Genomic DNA, 22,164 nt, shown 5'->3' on the forward strand with positions numbered 1-22,164 from the left:
CTTTGGACAAGTAACAACAACAAAAAGAAAACAAACAAATTACTGGTTTATTTTCCATCCAAGGATTTTCATGTTACTGTTCAAAAGTACCTCTTTCCACTTCCCCAATGCCTGTTGGATAAGGGCAAGCTCATGAGCAGAGTAAATATGTTCTTTAGCTTGATTATATCTTTTGTCCTATACTTCCCTCCCTCCAAGTGCCCCATCCCTTCTCCTACCATCATTATGACACATCCTTACCTCAAGTCACACCAATCTGTGTCTCATTCCCAAGCCCTTAACATTAATTTTTGCATTTCTACATTCTTGCTCATGATTATTTTTCCATTACTAATTCCTTCCTCCCTGTTGTTTCACATCCTATTTATTCTTCAATATATTGATCCCTTCTCAGCTGTTCCCTCATCACAAAGTGATATGATACTTTTTATCTCTTCTCGTCCCCATAGAACTACTATAAAAAGCACTTACATTACTTCAGTTAGTTGATCACATTGGTTATTTAAGTATCTCTCTTACTTACGAGTGTGAGCCTTTTAGGGCATAGACTTTGTCTTATTAAACTGATTCACCCATAGCCTTCTCCAACTCAGTTGATGGCAATTCTATCTTTCTGTGTTATACAGAAATCATCCTTACTTGCCAGAAAAACCTGGAGACATTCTGAACACCTCACTTTCTTTCACACGCAACATCTAATCAATTGAAAAATCTGTTGGTTCTTCCTTCATAACATATCTAGTCCTTCACTAGCCTCACCATGTCCACTCTGGTTTGAGTGGCCATTATCTCTCCTGTGAACTCTTGCAACAACTAATTCTCCTAGCTAATTATTTGCTTCTATATTTGCATCCCTATAATCTATTCACAAAATAGCAGAGGTTATTTTTTTCCCACATGTTTATTGGAGTATAATTGCTTCATAATGTTGTGTTAGTTTCTGCTGTACAAAAAAGTGAATCAGCTATATGTATACACATAGCCCCATATCTCCTCCCTCTTGAGCCTCTCTCCCACCTTCGTTATCCCATCCCTCTGTGTCGTCACAAAGCATCGAGTTGATCTCCCTGTGCTCTGCAGCAGCTTCCCACTAGCCATCCATTTTACAGCTGGTAGTGTATATATGTCCATGCCACTCTCTCACTTCATCCCAGCTTTCCCTTCCCCCCCCACCCCGCCCGTGTCTTCAAGTCTTTGTTCTCTACGTCTGCGTCTTTATTCCTGTCCTGCCACTAGGTTCATCAGTACCACTTTTTTAGATTCCATATATATGCATTAGCATACGGTATTTGTTTTTCTCTTTCTGACTTACTTCACTCTATATAACATAATCTAGGTCCATCCAACTCACTACAAATAATTCAATTTCGTCCCTTTTTATGGCTGAATAATATTCTATTGAATGTGTGTACCACATCTTCTTTATCCATACATTTAGGTTGATTCCATGTCCTGGCTATTGTAAATAGTGCTGCAATGAACATTGGGGTACATGTCTCTTTTTGAATTATGGTTTTCTCAGGGTATATGCCCAGTAGTGGGATTTCTGGGTCATATGGTAGTTCTATTTTTAGTTTTTTAAGGAACCTCCATACTGTTCTCAAATGCATGTCTGCTTACACCACTCTTTTCCTCAAAACCCTGCTCTTCTTGCTATTCCTCTAACATATCAAGTATTTCCCACCTTGGTTATTGCTCTTGTGTCTGCCTGGAGGATTTTCAAAAAAACCTGCCACTTTGGCTAAATCCCTCTCTTTGCTTAATTTCAATTACAGAGAATGTTAACATTCTCTGTAAGGACTATTTTGACCACATTATTTTAAAATGTAAGTTCCATGTCTGATAATGTTGAAGTTGTTTACATTGGACCAAACTTCTCACAGGAAACAACTGTAAACATTGGAAAAATTATATGAAAATAGAAGTATCAAGGATGTATCATACAATACAGAGAATATAGCCAATATTTTGTAATAACTGTAAATGGAATGTAAAATTTTAAAATTAAAAGAAAAAAACACAGCTATCTGACACTGGAGAGTTACTAGAAGCAGACAGATTTGGAAGAGAATGGACATCTGAAAGGAATATTGCTGAAAGTGTTTCCATTTTGGAGGTTTTTCTAGACAAAGGACAGTTAGAATTTGGATAGAAATCTGCAGTCTTACTTGCTTGAGGAATCAAAGGACAAAGTTTGGGGCTACTACAGAAACTGGAAATTGAAGGGATATACCCAGGAAAAGAGAAAACCACAGAGGGGAGACTCAACTTGTGTCTATAAATTCTTCCCAAATCTCTGACTGACCCCTGAACAACAGACACAAGAGGCAAACTCCAAGCAGCCCATCTAACACTAAGAGAACTAAACAGAATGCAGCTGTGGCTCACCAAGGGCAAAGCAAAGCTTGAAGTCCTCAATATGACAGGCATTCAAAAAAAAATTTACAGTTAACATTATACTTAATAATGGAATACTGAACCTTTTTCCCAAGATCAGAAGGTGGCAAGCGTGTCCACCCCCACCATTTCTATTCAGCATTTTATTGGAGATCCTAGCTGGTGTAATAAGATAAGGAAAATAAAAAAGAGTTCTAAAGATCAGAAAGGAAGAAGTAAAACTCTCTAGCAACTCTAATGGCTGTTTATGCAGAATATTCTAAAGAATATACAAAACAACGAAACAAAAAATAAATAAAGTGAATTTAGCAAGATCACAGAATACCAAGTCAATATACCAAAAAAAATCAATTGTATTTCTGTATAGAAGCAGCAATTCTAAAAAATGAAATTTAAATAATTCTATTTACAAAAACTCACAGATCAGAAAATTCTCAGGAGTAAATTTTAAAATTGGGGCCATAATTTTTATAATGAAAACTACAGAATGTTGCTGACACATGACCTAAATAAATGGAGGGTGTACCATATTCATGGATTGGAAGACTCAATAATGTTAAGATGTCAATTCTTCCAATTAGATCTATAGATTCAATGTAATCTCAATCACAATCCTATGAGGTTTTTTTGGTAGAAATTGACAAACTGATTTTAAAATTTATATGGCTATGTAAAGGACTTAGACTATCCAAAGGAATCTTGAAAATGAGCAAAAAGGACTTACAATACCTGACTTCAAGACTTGCTACAAAGCTACAGTAATCAAGACAGTGTGGTGCTAGTGTAGGGATAGACAAATCGATCAATGGAACAGAATAGAAAGCCCAACTTTAGACTAACACTTATACAGTTATTTGACTTTTTACAAAGTTTTCAAAAGCAATTCAATGGGAAAAAGAAAGTCTTTTCAACAAATAATACTTGAACAATTTGATAGCCATATAGAAAAAAAACCAAACTGAGCCACAATCCCTACTTCATACTGTGAAGGAGAAAATTTGCCACACCCAAATGTGTCTCTTTGGCATGAGGATTTCATTTTACCTCCCCCTTAGCTGCCTAAAGAATTTAGATAAAAGACCTGTTCCCAGAATAGAGGTATCATCAGAGATAATCTGCAAAGAATATGGGCTAGGTTGCTGGGGGAAACTCTAGGCAGGACCTAGAAATCAGAATCCACTCTGTGCCCCACTATCTCTTCATGGCCCAGCAAATATTTGTCTACTAAACATTTGCTTTTCCATCTCCAGGTGAATTGCCTTCCTCCCCTTTGAAGTCCAAAGCCTACTTGCTAAGAGAAGATGGGGAATGTAAGGAAAATTGTGCATGTTTGGAGTACTTTATTTGTCTGCCACAGAAAAAAGCAGATCTAAACTAGGGATTAACAGAATTTTAAAAATTTCAGAAGGGCTGGGAAGGGCTCTCTGAGCCAGTGGCATTTAAGCTAAGACCTGAAGGTTGGGAAGAAGTCAGCCCCCGTATGTTTGAAAGATAACCAATGTAGTTAAGAGTTCAAAGGCTAAACTCTATTCAAGTAATAAAATGTGCATTATTCTAGCATGTCCTTTGTATAATAAATACTATAAAATAAAAATATAACATCCCTGAACATCCCCCGAACATCCCAATCCTTTTTACCATGCTCTTTTTCTTTTTTACCATAGCATATCAACTTCTAATAGATATACAGTAATTACTTATTTATTGTGTTTATTTTTTGTTGTCTGTCTTTCCTACTACTCAGCAAGGGCAAAACTTTCTGTCTTCTTTTTTTTTTTTTCATTGATGTATTCCTAGCACAAAGCACAGTGCTTGGAAATTTGTTGAATAAATGACTACAATTACCCTTGATTTATAAATGAAGAAGCTGAGACAAATGAGTGGAAACCTGCAATTAAAAGAGACTAATATAAGAAAAAGATGTCTGATCTTTCTACAACCTCTGACATCCATCTTTTTCAAATACAATGAAAAACCAAAATGGCTTTCATTAACATTTTGATTTGTCAATAGCTGCATCTACATTATTAGATATTTGGCACTTTTATATCCTCTGATATAAATATAATGTAAAAGATTCATGTCTGTTTTTCATTTATTTCTTCCTTTCAGGACTTGAAAAATAAGAAATCTCGGGCAAAGCTTTATGCTGATACATTAAAGTCCACACTCTGAACAAGTGTAGACAAGGCCTCTGAAAATTCACTCAATAAATATCTATGTATTTATAATATTTAAATATTTATTGTCTACCATGTGCCTGGCACTGTTCTAAGGGTTTAGGATATATAAGCTAACCAAACAAACAAAACTCTTAACCTCTGGAGCTTACATTCTAAAGGAATAAAGATCTGCCTAATCAAATTATTTAGCTGCAGCCTCTTAATGAGTTAATTATTTTCTAGGAGTAAATGAGAGATATACTTTTGGAAGCTGTGTTCACCGTTCTCAACCCAATACATAAGTTACACACTCTGGGTTCTACATCAATGTTTCAAGACAGAAAATACTTACCAGGTCTTACCACTGACCCAGTATCATTTTAGAACTGTTTTATCATCAAGGGGTAAGAGGACAAAAAGGGAATGCGAAGTGACTATTATCTCACTGTATTACTCTACCCCCAAATCTGAGAAAACAACAGAGCTTGGAGGTGGAGCAGAAGGTGTTCTCTAGGTCAGAAAGGGGTGGATCTGGCCCTTTAGCCTTCCGTAGCCTCTTTCTCCTATAGCCACGAAACTACGAGGACATCCCTAGGCAGGCTTACTTCATAGGCTATTAAAAAAAGTTAATGAAGTGGGAACCTACACATCACGCGAAGGTTGCTACCTTTGACCCTTAGAGTTTCTTGAGTCATATGAAGAGTACATAGAGATCCAAAAATTGCCTTATTTTTCAGAAGTAGTGTTGAAGACATCCTGGTTTATTAAGCCCTTGGATTCCTAGACACTATACACGGTGACTTCTGTCAAATACATTGTACTAAACTTGAAGCAGTGTCTATTCCATAGAGGAAACAGTTGGATAAGTGAGCATGTCTATTCTGATTAGCTTATTTTACACAAAAGGGAAAAGAAGAGATGCTGTGTTTTAGGGACTTGATTGCAAACTTCTCAAGGACAGTGAGTCTCAAATTGTTTTCTAACTACGCCTTTCCCCTAGTGACTATCACAGACACATATATATGAATAGATTGGATTCTAGGTAAATATTTTTTGAACTGGTAAATGAACAAAGAGCGTCAGAGAGCAATCATACAAATACTTCTCTTGAAAGACTTTCTACAAAGAAATATCCAGATGTTTCAAAGGGCTTTTTGATTTTGGTAAATTCTTTATCAAAGCTGAATGCACTCAAAAATACATGAAAATATCATGAGAAAGAAAAGAGAAAAATATGAAAAAGAAAAGAAGTAGCTATTGTTGATCCAAGAAATTCCAGATTCTGAAGATACTTTGGAAAGTAAATAATCTCAAGTTACATGATATAGTATGTTTATGATAGCAACTGCTCAAAAAGATGTAATTATATAGATCTGAGTGACTAAAATAACTCTTGGGATGGTTTCCATCTGGAAATGAATAGGAAGAGACACATATGGCTACAGGGACCTACCAATCCCACTGATAGGTAAATCATATCAAAATGATTTACTCAGCTTTCAGTATAAACCATTAAACTTTTTTTTTTTTTTTTAAGCACTGCTTGCCTGATGCTGCCATCATGTGGTTTACATAAACCACAGCAGGAGAATTTTCCATTTTATTCCCCCACATAAATTCCCTGATAGAAATGTTACCTATGAGAAAAAAATTTTAAGTAGATAAATGATATTGTGGGGATGCCTTTGTTTCTATGTTAACACTAAAATCATGTTAGAAAGGATATGAATAAAATATTGTTTAAAATCTGGACCTTTTTCTCTGCATAAACCTTAAATGCATAAATTGGTTGAATGGATTGTGACACAATCTCAATATTGATCCAAGCACAATCGAATTTTAAATTATTAATTAGTTATTTTTCATAATAAGCTAGATATATGCAAATCCACCACCCTAAACAAAAGTTATGGACTTGACAATAGTCTATATTTAATCACATATTTCGCCCATGAACCCACCTCATTTCCTGCTCCAGCCTTAGGTAAACTTCATCCTGCATCCTGTGCTTATCATTCCCTTGACTTCCTTTCCATATAGTTTTATTGCATTTTTATTCCTAATAGATTTTTTTAAACAGCTTTATTTAAGAATATTTGAATATAATACACTGCACGTATTTAAAGTGTACAATTTGATAGGCTTTGACATATGTATATACTTGTGAAACCATCACCACAATCAAGATAATGAACATATACACCACCCTGAAAAGTTTCCACAGGCTCCTTTTCCTCATCCCTTCCTCCCTCCCTTTCCTGTCCCTTCACGTCCAACTACATGTAACCACTTGCTATGGGCTGAATTGTGTCCCCCCAAAATTCTTATGTTGAATCCCCCAACCCCTAATATAATGATATGTAATTAGATTTACATGAAGTCATCAGGGTGGGGCCCTCATGATGGGATTAGTGCCCTTATAAGAAGAGACACCAGAGAGCTTGCTCTCTTTGCCATGTGCAGACACAGAAAGAAGGGGTTGTCTGTCTGACAGCCAGGAAGAGAGCTCTCACCAACATGACCATGCTGGCACCCTGATCTCAGACAGGCTCCAGAACTGTGAGAAAATAAATTTTTGTTATTTAAGGCACCCAGTCTATGATGTTTTGGTATAGCAGCCCAAGCAGACTAATTACCACTGATCTGCTTTCTGTCACTATACATCAGTTTGTATTACATAAAATTTTATATAAATAGAACCACAGAGTATGTACTCTTATTTGTATGGATAATTTCACTCAGCATAATTATCTTGATATTCACCCAAGCTGGAGTGCGCATCAATATTTCATTGCTTTTTTTACTGCTGGGTAATAGTTCATTGTATAGATAAACCACAGTTAATATCTATTCACCTGTTGATGCATATTTGAGTTGTTTATAGCTTTTGGCTATTGCAAATCATGCTTCTATGAACACGCATATACAAGTCTTTATATTGACACATATATATTTTTCTTTAAGTAAATACATAGACATGGAATGGATGGACCATATAATAAATATATATATGTAAATTTTTAGGACACTGCCAAACTATCTTTCAAAGGGTACCATTTTGCATTCCCACTGGCAACACATCCTCACCAATATATGGTATTGTCAGTTGTAGTTCTAATATCAGCCATTCTAATAGGTGTGTAGTAGTATCTTATTATAGTTTCCATTCGAGTTTCTCTAATGTCTACAGATGTTGAGTATCTACTTATGTCCTTATTTATCATTTGTATTTCTTCTTTGGTGAAGTATCTGTTCAAATCTTTTGACAATTTTTGGTATTTATCCTGTTTGGTGTTCTTTATGGTTTGGTGTCTGTTATTAATTTTGAAAAGTTTTAGCCATTATTACTTCAAATATCTCTTCTGCCCTGTTCTCTCTTCTCCTGGTATTCCAACTGTGTGTATGTTATACCTTTTGAAAATGTCCTATAGTTCTTGGATGTTTTCTTCTGTCTTTTTTGTTTTCCTCTCTGCATTTCAATTTGAGAAATTTCTACTAATATATTCCCAAGCTTACTGATTCTTTTCTTGGCCATGTCCAGTCTACAATTGAGACCATCAATGCATTTTCCATTTTTGTTAAAGTGTTTTTGATTTCAGCATTTCTTTTTGAATCTTTCTTAGAGTTTCCATCTCTTTGTTTTCATCACTCATCTGTTCTTGCATATTGTCTACTTTTTCCACCAGAGCCCTTAATATATTAATCATAGTTATCTTAAATTTCCTAATAACTCCAAAATCTGTGTCAGATATGAATCTTGTTCTGATGATTTTTGGTTTCTTCAGACTGTTCTTCTTTGCCTTTTGGCATGCCTTGTCATTTTTTTGTTGAAAGCTACATCCAAGACTAGGGCCCCCAGGAGTTTCTCATTCTTATGCTAGTACACACTTTACTTCCAGAAATTCATCAAAATTCACAATTACATTGTTTCCATCAGTTTATGGTTCCAGTAGCTTCTGTACAGGTAAATAGATCTTGGTTGCAACTTTCTGGATTTTCTTATCTCTCCAGATTTTGTGATGGTGGTTTGCCCTGCAACCTCAGTTCTCTGAAGGGTCATGAAAAGTATTGACTTTCAGTTTGTTCAGTTTTTTCTTGTTTTAAGGAAAAGAGGATTTATATTATTCTGGCTAGAGCTGGGCTTTGTTTAATTGGGTTGTTTTCATTTTCTTGGTATTGATTTTTGAGAGCGCTTCATATATTCCACATATACGTATGTTATCAAATATATGCTCTGCAAATATTTTCTTCTCATCTGCTTTATCTTCTCATTCTTTTAATACTATGTTTTGAAGAGCAGAAGTTTTATTTTATTTTTTGACATCTTTATTGGAGTATAATTGCTTTACAATGGTGTGTTAGTTTCTGCTTTATAACAAAGTGAATCAGCTATATATATACATATATCCCCATATCCCCTCCCTCTTGCGTCTTCCTCCCACCCTCCCTATCCCACCCTCTAGATGGTCACAAAGCACCAAGCTGATCTTCCTGTGCTATGCGGCTGCTTCTCACTAGCTATTTTACATTTGGTAGTGTACATATGTCCATGCCACTCTCTCACTTCTTCCCAGCTTACCCTTCCCCCTCCCTGTGTCCTCAAGTCCGTTCTCTACCTCTGTGTCTTTATTCTTGTCCTGCCCCTAGGTTCTTCAGAATCTTTTTTTTTTTTTTTTTTAGATTCCGTATATATGTGTTAGCATACAGTATTTGTTTTTCTCCTTCTGACTTACTTCACTCTGTATAACAGTTTCTAGGTCCATCCACCTCACTACAAATAACTCAATTTCGTTTCTTTTTATGGTTAAGTAATATTCCATTTGTATACATGTGCCATATCTTCTTTAGCCATTCATCTGTCGATGGATGCTTAGGTTCCTTCCATGTCCTGGCTATTGTAAATAGTGCTGCAATGAACACTGTGGTACATGACTCTTTTTGAGTTATCATTTTCTCTGCATATATGCCCAGTAGTGGGATTGCTGTGTCATATGGTTTTAAATTTTGATGAAATCTAATTTATCAAGTTCTTGTTTCATATCCATATGCAATCCAAGTGTTCCAGCACCATTATTGAAAAGCACATCCTTTCTGCACTAATTTGTCTTTCCACCTTTGTCAAAAATTAGTTGTTAATTTAGGTGTGGATCTACTTGTGGACTTCCAATTTTTGCCCATTGATGTTTCTCCATCCTGATTCCAATACCACTCTGTCTTGATTACTGGAGCTTTATAATTAGTCTTTATAACAAATTTTGATTGAGTTATAAATGACATATAACATTATATTAGTTTCAGATGTACAACATAATGATTCAATATTTACATATATTACAAAATAATCACCTCAATAAGTCTAGTTAACATCCCTCACCACATATAGTCACTTTTTTCTTCTTATGATGAGGACTTTTAAGATGTACTTTCTTAAGAACTTTCAAATATGCCATACAGTATTATTAATCTTAGTCACTGTGCCGGGCATTACATCGCCATGACATTTATTTGATAACTGAAAGTTTGTATCCTTTGATTTTAAGATGTTTGATTAGTCTTAAAATCAGGAACTATTACTCTTTCAACAATATTACTCATTTTCAAAGCTGTTTTAACTATTCTAGGTACTTTGCATTTCTATATGAATTTGACAATCAGTTTATCAACTGCTACAAAAAAGTATGCTGGGATTTTAATTGGGACTGCCTTGAATCTACAAATTAATTTGAAGATAACTGACATCTTAACAATATTTAGTCTTCCAACCCATGAACATAATATATTGATTTATTTAGGTCTTCTTTAATTTCTCTCAGGAATGTTCTGTAGTTTTCAATGCACAGGTTCTCACATCTTTTGTCAAATTTATGCCTGAAGATTTCACATTTTTTATGCTATTTTAAATGTCTCTTTTTGGGCTTCCCTGGTGGTGCAGTGGTTGGGAATCTGCCTGCCGATGCAGGGGACATGAGTTCGTGCCCTGGTCCGGGAAGATCCCACATGCCGCGGAGCGGCTGGGCCCGTGAACCATGGCCGCTGAGCCTGCGCGTCCGGAGCCTGTGCTCCGCAACGGGAGAGGCCACAGCAGTGAGAGGCCCGCATACCGCAAAAAAAAAAATAAATAAATGTCTCTTTTCATCTCAGTATCTGATATTTGATGCTAATACATAGAATGGAGATTGATATTTGCATATTAATCTTGTATCTTCCAACCTTGTTAAACTCATTTATTAGTATTAGTAGCTTTTTTCCCCTAGATTCCATTGGATTTTCTACATAGACAATCATGTTATCTGCTTTTTATTTTCTTTCCCTTGCCTTGCCTCCTATGTTGGTTAGAATCTCCATGAATAGACACAAGAATGGACATTCTTGATTTCTTCCTGATCATAAGAGGAAAATATTGTCTTTCATAATGAACTATGATGTTAGCTGTGAATTTTTTATGTGTCCTTTATCAGCTTGAGGAAGTTCCCTTTTATTATTATTAGTTATATGACAGTGTTTTATCAGGAATCAGTGAATTTTACCAAAAAATTAATCTATTTATTGAGATAATCATATGATTTTCCATTTTTAATTTGTTAATGTGGTGAAATACATTGTTTTTCTAATATTAAACCAATGTTGCATTCCTGTAATAAAAGTCATGATGAATTTTGGTCATGATGAATGATACTTTTTATATATTGTTGGATTTTATTTGTTAAATTTTGTTAATACCTTTTTCATTTATGTTCATGAAAGATACTGTTCTGTGGTTTTCCTTTTTTGTAATGTCTTTGCCTGTTTTTTGGTATCAGAGTAATGGTGGCCTCATATAATGACTTAGGAAGTGTCTCCTCCTCTTTAATATTATTTTTTCTTTAAATATTTGGTAGACTTCACCAGTAAAGCCATCTGAACATGGAACTTTCTTTGTGGAATGGATTTTCACTACAAAGACAATTTTTTAATAAGAGTTATTCAGGTTATCTATTTCTTTGTGAGTGCGCTTTGGCAGTGTGTATCTTTCAAGAAAGTAGTCCATTTCCTCTAATTTGTGAAATTAACTGGCATAAAGTTGTCTGACATATTCCCTTTTATCCTTTTAATATCTGTAAAATCTATAGTGATGTTATCTTTCTCATTCCTGATATGGGTAATTTGTATCTTCCTTTTTCCTTGATAGTCTACCTTTCATTTCATTATTTTCTTCATTACTTTTTTGTTTTCTAATTTATTATTTTCTGCCCTGATCTTTATTATTTCCTTTCTTGTCCTTAGTTTGTCTTTAACTTGCTCTTCTTTTTCTAATATCTTAAGGTGGGAGCTGAGGTTATTGATGTGGGACCTTTCTTCTTTTCTAAGATAGGTGTTTAGTGCTATATATTTCCTCCTAAGTAATTTTTTAGCAGCATACTGTAAATTTTGATATGTTATATTTTCATTGAAACGTTAAAAGTGATTTCTAACTTCCCTTTTATTTTCTTACTTGACACATGGGTTATTTAGATGTTAATTAGTTTCCAAATATTTGGGAATTTTCCAGATATTTTTCTGCTAGTGATTTTTAATCCAACTCCATTGTGGTGAGGGAAAATGCTTTAGGTAATGTAAATCCTTCTATATTTGAGATTTGTTTTATAGCCTACAATATGTTATCTCTTGGTAAATGTTCTATGTGAACTTGAAAAAAAATGTGTATTCTGTTGTTTGCAGGGAGAGTGTTCTGTAAATGTCAATTAGATCAAATTGGATGATATTCTACTTCAAATTTTTGTTCTTACTGATTTTCTCTCCACTTGTTCTCTCAGTTATTGAGAGAGAGGTACTAAAATCTATGATTATACTTTTGGATTTGTCTATTTTCCTTACAATTCTATTAGTTTTTGTTAATGCTTTCTTCTTAGGTATATAAACAATTGAGGTTGCTATTTCTGTTTGATAAACTGACTCCTTTATTACTGTGGAATGACCTTCTTTATTCCTGGTAGTATCCATTGCTCTGAAATATACTTTGCCTGCTATTAACATAACCACTCCAGCTTTCTTTTGATTTATGTTAATATAGTGTGTCTTTTACAGCCTTTTTCTTTTAACCTCTCTGGATCCTTATACTTAAAATGTATTTTCTGTAGGCACCATATAGTTGGGTCTTGTTTTTTATTCAATCTGACAACCTTTGACATCTAATTGGATATACAACATTACATTTATGTGACTAAATCTATTGTTCCCCCATTTTCTTTCTTCCTTTAGAATAATTTGAACATTTTTAATGATTGGATGTTATCTCTTTTACTGGCTTATTAGCTATAACTCTTTGCTGTGTGGGTTTTTTTTAGCAGTTGCTTGTGATTTTATAGTATGCAGCTTTAACTTATTTCAGTCTACCCTCAAGTGATATATCACTTCACATATAGCGTAAGAAACTAACAATAATGTCCTACCATTTCTTCCTTTCTGACTTTTGTGCTATTGTTGTACGTGTTACAAACCACACATTAAATTGTTTTAATTTTGGGATAAATACCACTTATATTCTAAAATTATTTGACTAATAAGAAAAATATCAGATATACTTACTCATGTAACTACCATTTCCATTGTTCTTCTTTCCTTTGGCTAGATACATATTTTCATTTGGTATCATTTCTTTCTGCCTGAAGGACTTCCATTTTTTATAGTGTGGGTGTGCTGTTGATTGTTTTCAGCTGTCTGGATTCTACTCTTCCTAAATGTCTAAAAAATGCTTTTTTGCCTTTGGTTTTTAAAGATATTTTCACTGAGTATAGAATTCATGATCAATAGTTTTTTTTTTCTTTCGATACTTTAAAAATCAAGATGTTCCACTGTCTTCTTGCTTACATTGTTTTTGACAAGAAATCTGCTATTTCCTTCTTTTTGTTTCTCTGTATATAATGTGACATTTTCCCCCCTCTTGCTGCTTTCAAAATTTTTTCTATCACACTGCATTTGAACAATTTGATTTTTGGTATAGTTTTTTCATATTTTATGGGCTTGGAGTTCGTTGAACTTCTTAGATCTGTGTGTTTATAGTTTTCATCACATTTGTGTTTGTGTGTGTGTGTGTGTTTTAATCTGAAATCCCAATCATTTATGAAAGGATACTTATTTCTTACTCACATAAGCCTCTGTTAAGAATCCCACTTCCTTTCTTCTCATAACTGGCAATCATCTATAACACGTAGCTTTCATGATAACTGCAACAAAAGGAGGAGAGGAGATGGGGGCCACATAGCTTTTAACCATCTCAGTCCAGAAGTGGCTCAAAAAAGTCACTTTCCCTCACAGTCAAATAACCAGAAGTCACATGGCCCCAACGTAGGAGAAGTTGGGAAATGTAAGGGAACATGTGGATATTTGGAGTACTTTATTTGTCTGCCATAGAGAAAAGCAGATCTAGCATAGGAATTGACAGAATTAAAGTAATTTTAGAAGGTATGGGCTGGGAAAGGCTCTCTGAGCCAGTGGCATTTAAGCTAAGGCCTAGAAGTTGGAAAGAAGTCAGTCCCAATATGTTTGAAAGATAATCAATGTAGTTAAGAGGTCAGAGGCTAAAGTCCTATTCAAGTAATAAAATGTACATTATCCTAGCATGTCCTTTGTATAACAAATACTATCACTTAGGAAGCCTTCAAGGGTACGGGGGTATAAGATCCTCACCAAATCCTGATCAGTGACAGAACTTACACACTGCTCTCTTAGATGTAGAAGAATAGGTAGAAGGATGAACCTTCAATGACACACATACACACAAAGCAATAGCTGTGAAACTACAGGGTTCATTCATTCCAGCAATAACATTCACTAAGAGTCTACCATGATGCAAGGTGGCATAAAAATGTTGACTACAATTCCCCCTGCTTTGATGGAACTAATAGTCTAGTGGAAGAAACATTACTAAAAAGCAATGAAATACTCTATGTGGAATCATTTTTCTCCATAAAGAAAGGGGGGGAGCTATAACAAAGGTCAAGTCTAATTTAGAAATTATTTAGAAATAAACAGAAAAGAAGCTCTACAAAAACTGAGGAGTCTGGAGTGATTAAAATTTCCCACTCTGGTCAAGAACATTAAAAATAGAGTAAAATGTATTCTGCATACATAAATTCCATAAGCTCTCAAGGAGAGCAATTAGAGCAAGACCTTTTTTCTCCAAATGAAGAATCAAGTTTTAGACAAATATACATATCTACGTGCACTAATTAGGTCAATATCCATATTTTTATGCCTACTAAATTCTAGAAAATTTTGTCTTTGTTATATCTACACTGTGAATTCTCACTTTTCTTACTTGCTCTCTCCATATTTGATCCTTTAATCCTGTATTTCATTCTGATTTCTCTGTTCAAGCCTCTTACATAAATTGGAAGATGTTAATCCTCAAAGGCTTCAAACTATATAAATGAAGGGAAATATTTGAAAAACTATTTTAGAAAGAGATAGATAAGATAGAATAAGTTTTCCCATTCTACATAATAATTTTGTTCCCAGAAATAAACGAGAGGTAGATTTCTTAGAAAGCAAGAAAATACAAAAAGGTGAGTAAGCACCTCTCTTGGTGCTTGGCTTGCAGTCTCAGTTGTGGGACTGTGATTATGATTGAAAGAACACTATAATTGGGTCTCCTGGTACTTCTCTGCTACTCACTTGTTGTGACCTTACACAAGTCTCTCAGTTCAGTTTCCTTAACTATAAACCACAGATAAAAAAAAAATGTACCTACTGTTAAGGGTTGTTCTGAGTGTTAAATGATTTCTTGTATATAAAGCACTTTATAACAATGTCTGGCAATAATAAATGATAAAAATCACCAGTACTAATACTAGTAATAGTTAACATGGAGCAGTAGTTGTAAAAACCCACATTAAAATTTAATTGAGTGATTGATATTTTCTAGACTTACGTCTGAATGCTTTCATATAATTCATATAATTTAAACCCTTTTAAACCAAATTCACCCTGTACCAAATACCACCCTACAACAAACCTTTATAGCAAATTTCCAGTGTGTTTCAAGCTTGTGGACATTATCATTTCCTTTTCATTGCTTTAGTCCAAAAAGAATGTCACTGGTTCCCAAGTTTTAAAGACCATTATTCCACCTTATTTTTAACACTACAAATTGACACATACTTGTGGAAAGGGAATGTTGCCTGCCATTCCAGTCAACAACAAATGTTGCCCATCATCAAGCTATCAACCACTGTAGTCACCCCACACCCAGCCTAACAGTGCACCCTGAGGGTAATTCAGGATGGAGAAAAACAGGAAACATTCTGTGTTCTGGATACTGACCCTAGATAGTTAAGATGCATATCTAAGGAATAATTTCAATGAGCCCAGACTCTTGCATCTTCCCATACATAGAAAATCACTAAAATCATTAACTTGAGATGTCTGTTTTTTGTGATTAGCAATCTTTTGATGTTCAACTACCTTTTTTTTTTTTCAGCAAAAACTCCTAGATATCCTAGCTCCTTCCTTACTTCTTTGGAGTAGCTTCTCAGAGCTACCTGAGAGGCTGTCTCCCAGGCCATAGTCCTCAGTAATGTCCCCAAATAAAACTTAACTCTCAACTTTTAGGGTGTGCATTTTTCTTCAGTTGACATACTCTACAAATGATATTTAATATAAGTTTAATAGATGTAACTCAATAAAAGCTAAAAGCAAACAATACGTAATTAGGAGAAAAATATATACAACACGAATAGCAGACATCATTCCGGCCTTGACAAAATGATCACTTATTGATACTGATAGAATCTATGCACAGTTAGGAAAGGAGTAGGGAAGCATCCACATATGATTGTTTCATCTCTCCCTAGATATAGGACCAGCTACAGGACAAACAGCCAGACCATGTGACTGTGGACACACAATTTTATCCTGAGTACTTTCAATCTGGACCAAAGTCACACAGCTCCTGAACAAAAGCATGGGCTTAAGCCTGTGATAGATTCATTACCATCAAATAGGACAGAATTCTCTCTCATTTCTTTGCTTTCTTACCCAAATGAGATGCATGAAAACTGCTTGCACATTCTGTTTAATCCTTATACAAGCTTGTATTCCAACACCAGAATTATAATTCTAATTTACAATTTCTTTTGTTCAAGATAGTGCCCTAATTGTGAAAAATAATTTCCGACTTCTAATCATGAAATAACTTGGAATCCAGATTATTAACAAAATGATGGAAAATTGGAGATGTAATTGACTAGAATCATTTCATTTGTTCATTTGCTCATTGTTTCATTGGTTCATTATAACAATCTTATAAGACCAGAGAGAGGCTATTTCAATCCACGTGCACATAGTCAACTGTTGGGGCTCAGGGCAGGCCATCCCAAAATACGCCTCAATGGCATATTAATTATTTTGAATTAGTTACTTAAGAAAAAGCCATTGTAAGAGGGACACTCTGACCCTCCTCTCTGTCTCCTTGAAAGTAGGAAATAAATCTCTCATGAAAGGTGCACTCCTTGCATCTGAAGGTAGAAGGACACCCTGACTTCCAGAGATAGGGAATTTGGGGCAAGAAACTTATATAAACAAAACTTGTTACTCCTTTAGTTTACCATCCCAAACTCAAACTCTGCTTAGATTCTTCACTAATTAAGTACCCAAAGCCTAATTTTCTTTGTCCTGTGAATTCCTCACAAATTTATTGTTTGTTTGTCTAAAAAGTATAAAAGCTGCCTGCTTTGGCCACTTCCTAGGTCATATGACTGTGGGACCTCCATATGCATAAGTTAAAGTTTGTTTCTTTTTCTCCTGTTAATCTGTCTTGTGTAGTAGTCCAGTCACAGAACTCAAGAGAGATAGAGGGGAAATTTGCCCTTCCCCAACACAACCTATCAAAATGACTAATGAGTTCCACGTCTTCTTAAAGCATACAGGTTGATGCCCAGGGCTTGCTGAAAGAATATCAGAATGTAATTAATAAACTACTCCTGCACCTACCAGTAGAGTTTCATGATAATCAAGAGACAAGTGTGTGTATTTCTCAACCTGTTTTGCCAGTTCTTTCACAGTAAATTATGTGATTTAATTAAAACAGTACAAACAAACAGTTGTTATGTCTATGAAGACTAAGTTGAATGTTCTCAAAAGACTCGAGAATTAAAAAGAATTAGTAATGACTTAGATAAGGATAAGACATGAACACTGGGAGACACTTTAAAAATATAGATGAATTTTCACTTAGTTTTATCTCAAACTGAAAATTATAGGCAGTGATTCATAGGTATTATTAATGCCAGAAGATAACACAAAATTCCAAACAGTAGGTTGCATAGAGACTTGGATCTTGTAGGGAAGCACAATTTGCCACCCCAAAATGTCTCTTTGGCATGAGGATTATTTTAGTCTGAATATTTTTAAGAAACAGAAGACTCAGTAAGTCTGTGTTTTTACCTCCCCATTAGCTGCCTAAAGAATTTAGATAAAGGACTTATTCCCAGCATAGAGGTATCTCCAGAAATATCTGCAAAGAAAATGGACTAGTTGTGTTGGGGGAAACACAGCAGCGCCTAGACATCAAAGTCCACTCTCTGTCCCATTGCCCCTGCATGGCCCAGCAAACATCTGCTTTTGCATCTCCAGGTGAATTGCCTTCCTCCCCTTTGAAGTCCCAAACCACTATGCCCAACATCTTCTTTTGTCTTTAGCTGAAGATCGTATTTAAGGTGAAAGCTTCAGCCATTTTGGCGAGTTACTCAGTTTTCCTGGGTCTCTCCCAAATACACGTTATTAAACTTTGTTTGTTTTTCTCCTGTGAATCTATCTCAGGTCACCAGCCAGAAGAACCTAGAAGGGAAGAGGAAACTTTCCTCCCCAACAACTTACATCAAAAGATTGATGAATTAATATATAAATATTTTATGTCATAATACAATGTTTAAGGTAAAATGCATTGTTTTATGATTTCCTACTTTATCCAACTTTTTCTAAAACCAACAAGCTATATGTCCCAGTATAATGTAGGTTAAGTAATATAGAGTCTCCTGATCTGTAAAATGAAGAAGGTAATTCTTACTCATAAGGCTGTTTTGAGGATTAAATAAAATCATCCATATAAAAGAATACCTGTCACCTAGTAAGCACAGATTACTAGGCACACCTAGCACTCACTAGCTAACACAGCATGCTGGTGAGGGTGGTAACATAACGGTAATGGCATGAGGGACCAGTCTGCATGGATTCACATCCCAGCTCAATTACCAGCTCTGTGATCTTAGAGGAAGTTACCTAACCTCTCTGTACCTTAAATCCATAATCAGTAAAATGTACATAATAATAGCTCCACCACCATTGGGTTATTGTGAGGATCCAACAAATCAATAAATGTGAAGTGCCTAAGACATAATACATGCTTAACGTAACACATTTTAGTCACTGTTATTTTGTATATTATTGGCTTTTCAGCTAGATAGAAAATTGCCCTTCCTCAAAGCATCCAAATATTTGTTATCATTCCTTTGGCTCTAGGCTTCTCACCTTCTAACATGAACACAGGACTCAATTTATTTTAGTACAGACAGATCACTAGTGCCATCTAGTGGCAAACTGCTAATAAATTTAACAAAAAGGAATATTGCCCATAAAGGGGTAAAATTTCTACAGACATGAATTTAATTTTTGAAGACAAACTAGATATTTGGAAATGTGATATGTTTTCTTTAATGATTTGAATGTAATACAAATATAACTGGGGGAAATTAAAAAACTGCACACCACAAGAAGATTGCTTGGCAAACAGTACAAAAAAAAAAAAAAAAAAGATTCTTGCTTTGCATGAGCCAAACAACTGGGTTTAAACCCAATGTCAAAAATTTTGGGGCAGATTTGTGATGTTAATATACCCCTTATATTTTCTAGACCTTAATTTCCTATGATATCAAATAAGTGTGCTATATGTGTTGACTTTGTTTTGTAGTTATAAAAGTAAGGGATAAATCACTATGCTAATTTTAACATGATGAATCTATAGTATTATCTGTCAGAAGCATTTTGAGGGGAGCCTTGATAACTTCTAACATCCTTTCCAACTTTCTGATTTTTTTAAATGCAGCCATATTGGAGGAAAAGAATTAGAAATGTGAATTTTGGGTGTAATTTAAACAGCATAAATGTTATAACATATACTAAGATATTAAGTTAAATCATTGGATAAATTAAAAATGAATACCATACAAAGATCCCAGGTGATAGCATCATACAGCTTTACTTTCTGCAAGTCAGAACTTACAGAACTCAAAACTGCACAAAACTACTGTAATCTATAATATTCAGGCAGTCCTTGCCTTGCTCATTGAAATATGTACAAATTTCAGAGCCACAATCTAGTCAAATAACAGCAGCCTTCCAACAACACAGTCCAAATTTCAGTTATCATGGCATATTAACTGTGACTGATTATATAAGGGCCGCTAGCTCTTTGGTCCAAAAATCACTATGTAAATAACAGATGCGCATCATGATCAGTGACTAACATGTCACTTCTTTCAAAGTCTGTCAGTGCTTGGTCACTGCACATCTGTTATTCAGTTCAAACATAGACAGCAAATCATGTTGCTTCCTTGTGTTCCTGTGATAAACTCCCTTGACATTTCACAAAAGTGAGTAATCAAAAGAGGCTATTAGCCCATAAAGATGAAGGTGCAACAAAGAAATAAAACGTGATGATGCTCGAAATGAAATTGGATGTGAATAGAAGATCTGAAGATGGTGACAGCAAAGCAAGGATAGAAGAGACCTAGGCCAGCAAGAAGGTAAGAGCCATGAATGTAAAAAAACAAGATAAAGTCGCTTCAACAGGATTCTAACTGAATGTAAATGGGTTGTACAAGAAATAGGGGATGACCCTGGAATGTTGACACCATGCCCTTTGGAGCAATGTAGCTATGCAGCCATAAGAACTTAGTGAAGGCAAACTGATCAAAATAAATGAGGAATGTGATTGTGACAAAAAGGATGACAACGCCCCAGAGGAAGTGACACCAGAACAAAACTTCACATTAAAGAAACTCTCAGAGATATCTCATGACTTTGAAAGGACAAAGGACAAAATGGAAGTTGATCCAAACTTAAAAAGAATTTGACAGTTCAATTCACCAAGGCATAGAAAAGATGCTTGCTCCATATAATAAGTCGTATGATGAGAAGAAGGCAAGTAACTGTTCAAACTCCTCTTGACAAGATTTTGGCAATGAAATAAAATACTTTAATTCTCAATGTTTCTAATGTTTTAAATTACAGTGTACTGCATAAATATTAATTTTACTATTTTTCATTTCCTTATACATTTATAAACCACAGTAAGAGAGTTTTTAGTGTTTTGAGAAAACATTTTAAAGGTCACAGAACAATTGTTATTCACTTATTGATTTGCTTCGTCCAGTTTCAACTTAGTCATTTTCATGGTTTTGCACTATTGTGTAAAATAAGAACTGGATGTATTGCCAAAGCCTAAATTTTTCTTTCCCAATTTTCAGTCATTGTAAACGTCATTCCGAAATTGCCACCTATTGCATGCTAATATAATAGCTAGTCCCCTTCTGAACATATTTTATAAATTATTTGCAGTGTCATGATATACTGTTGAAAGATGTCCTTGCTCCTAACCAAACCAGACATATAGAAGAGCATTATGTACCTGGCAGTGGCAACTGAACTAATATACCACTGACTCTTGGGTCCATGTTCAATTGATTGGTTATATCCAAAAGTTCTTCCTGAGAAACATCCTTAGGTTTTAGAATGATCTCACTACAGATACCTGGAAGAAAAACAAGTACAGAAAGTCACTTTAACAAAGATGTGTTTTTTCATGGATGGTGTCTTACACAGTGTGTGATTGGTTCCCTCTGCTCCTATCCCACTGGAAGAAAAGGCCCTTCTACAAAAATGATGTTCAAAGCACCAACAGGAGGGAATTTTCAAACAGCACAGATGCTTTCTCGTGATTCACATGCATTCTTTGGCCCAGTGACCCATTTAGCAAATTGCGCTCATCTGTGATAAGCTACTGTTAGTGGATTTGAAGAGAGTAAGAATACCGATACTACCACCACCACTATTAGGCCAAGTTCGGCAGAGTGAACTAGTCAGGTTTATCATGTGATTAAAGCAAAAAAACAGGCCCTTTAAATGTAACATGTTGCTCTCACATCTCATCATAGGATCTGAAATCACACTGAATTGATTCAATAAGAAATTTGAAGAAAAAGAGTAAGAAATGAATATAAACTTTGGTAACTAAATAATCTATAATAATAATAAATAATAATAATAATACATGTCATTCAAATAGCACTTAGTTGACAATTATCATTCATAATTATCACATTTTGAATTAAAACCAGAAAACGTTATCTATTAACAAATACAACTAAAACACGTCCCCACCTACAGCAGCAGCGGCTTTGATCTTCTTCCTGACGTATGTGTGGCTTGCTGGGTTATCACCCACTAAAATGATACTGAGGTGAGGTCTTCCATTCCCAAGAGAAATCCAAGATTCCACACCTCGCTGTATTTCTTTCTGGATTTGTTTGGCCATTTCAGTTCCTGAGATAATAACTGCATCATGTCTGTG

The 22,164-nt window shown here is 34.9% G+C and overlaps 1 protein-coding gene across 1 annotated transcript in view; it reads right to left on the reverse strand.

Annotated features, from left to right (window-relative positions):
• Positions 1–22,164, reverse strand: part of MTHFD2L (methylenetetrahydrofolate dehydrogenase (NADP+ dependent) 2 like) — a gene marked incomplete at both ends in the record, with an annotated part of 135,973 nt that overhangs the window by 96,696 nt on the left and 17,113 nt on the right. Inside the window, 2 exons of the mRNA XM_079706122.1 lie at positions 21,223–21,345; positions 21,975–22,159. Of these exons, the coding sequence (XP_079562248.1) occupies positions 21,223–21,345; positions 21,975–22,159 (308 nt within the window). The remainder of the gene's footprint in view (positions 1–21,222; positions 21,346–21,974; positions 22,160–22,164) is intronic.

Source organism: Hyperoodon ampullatus, assembly GCF_949752795.1.
Source record: "Hyperoodon ampullatus genome assembly, chromosome: 1".
Lineage (NCBI taxonomy): Eukaryota > Metazoa > Chordata > Mammalia > Artiodactyla > Ziphiidae > Hyperoodon > Hyperoodon ampullatus.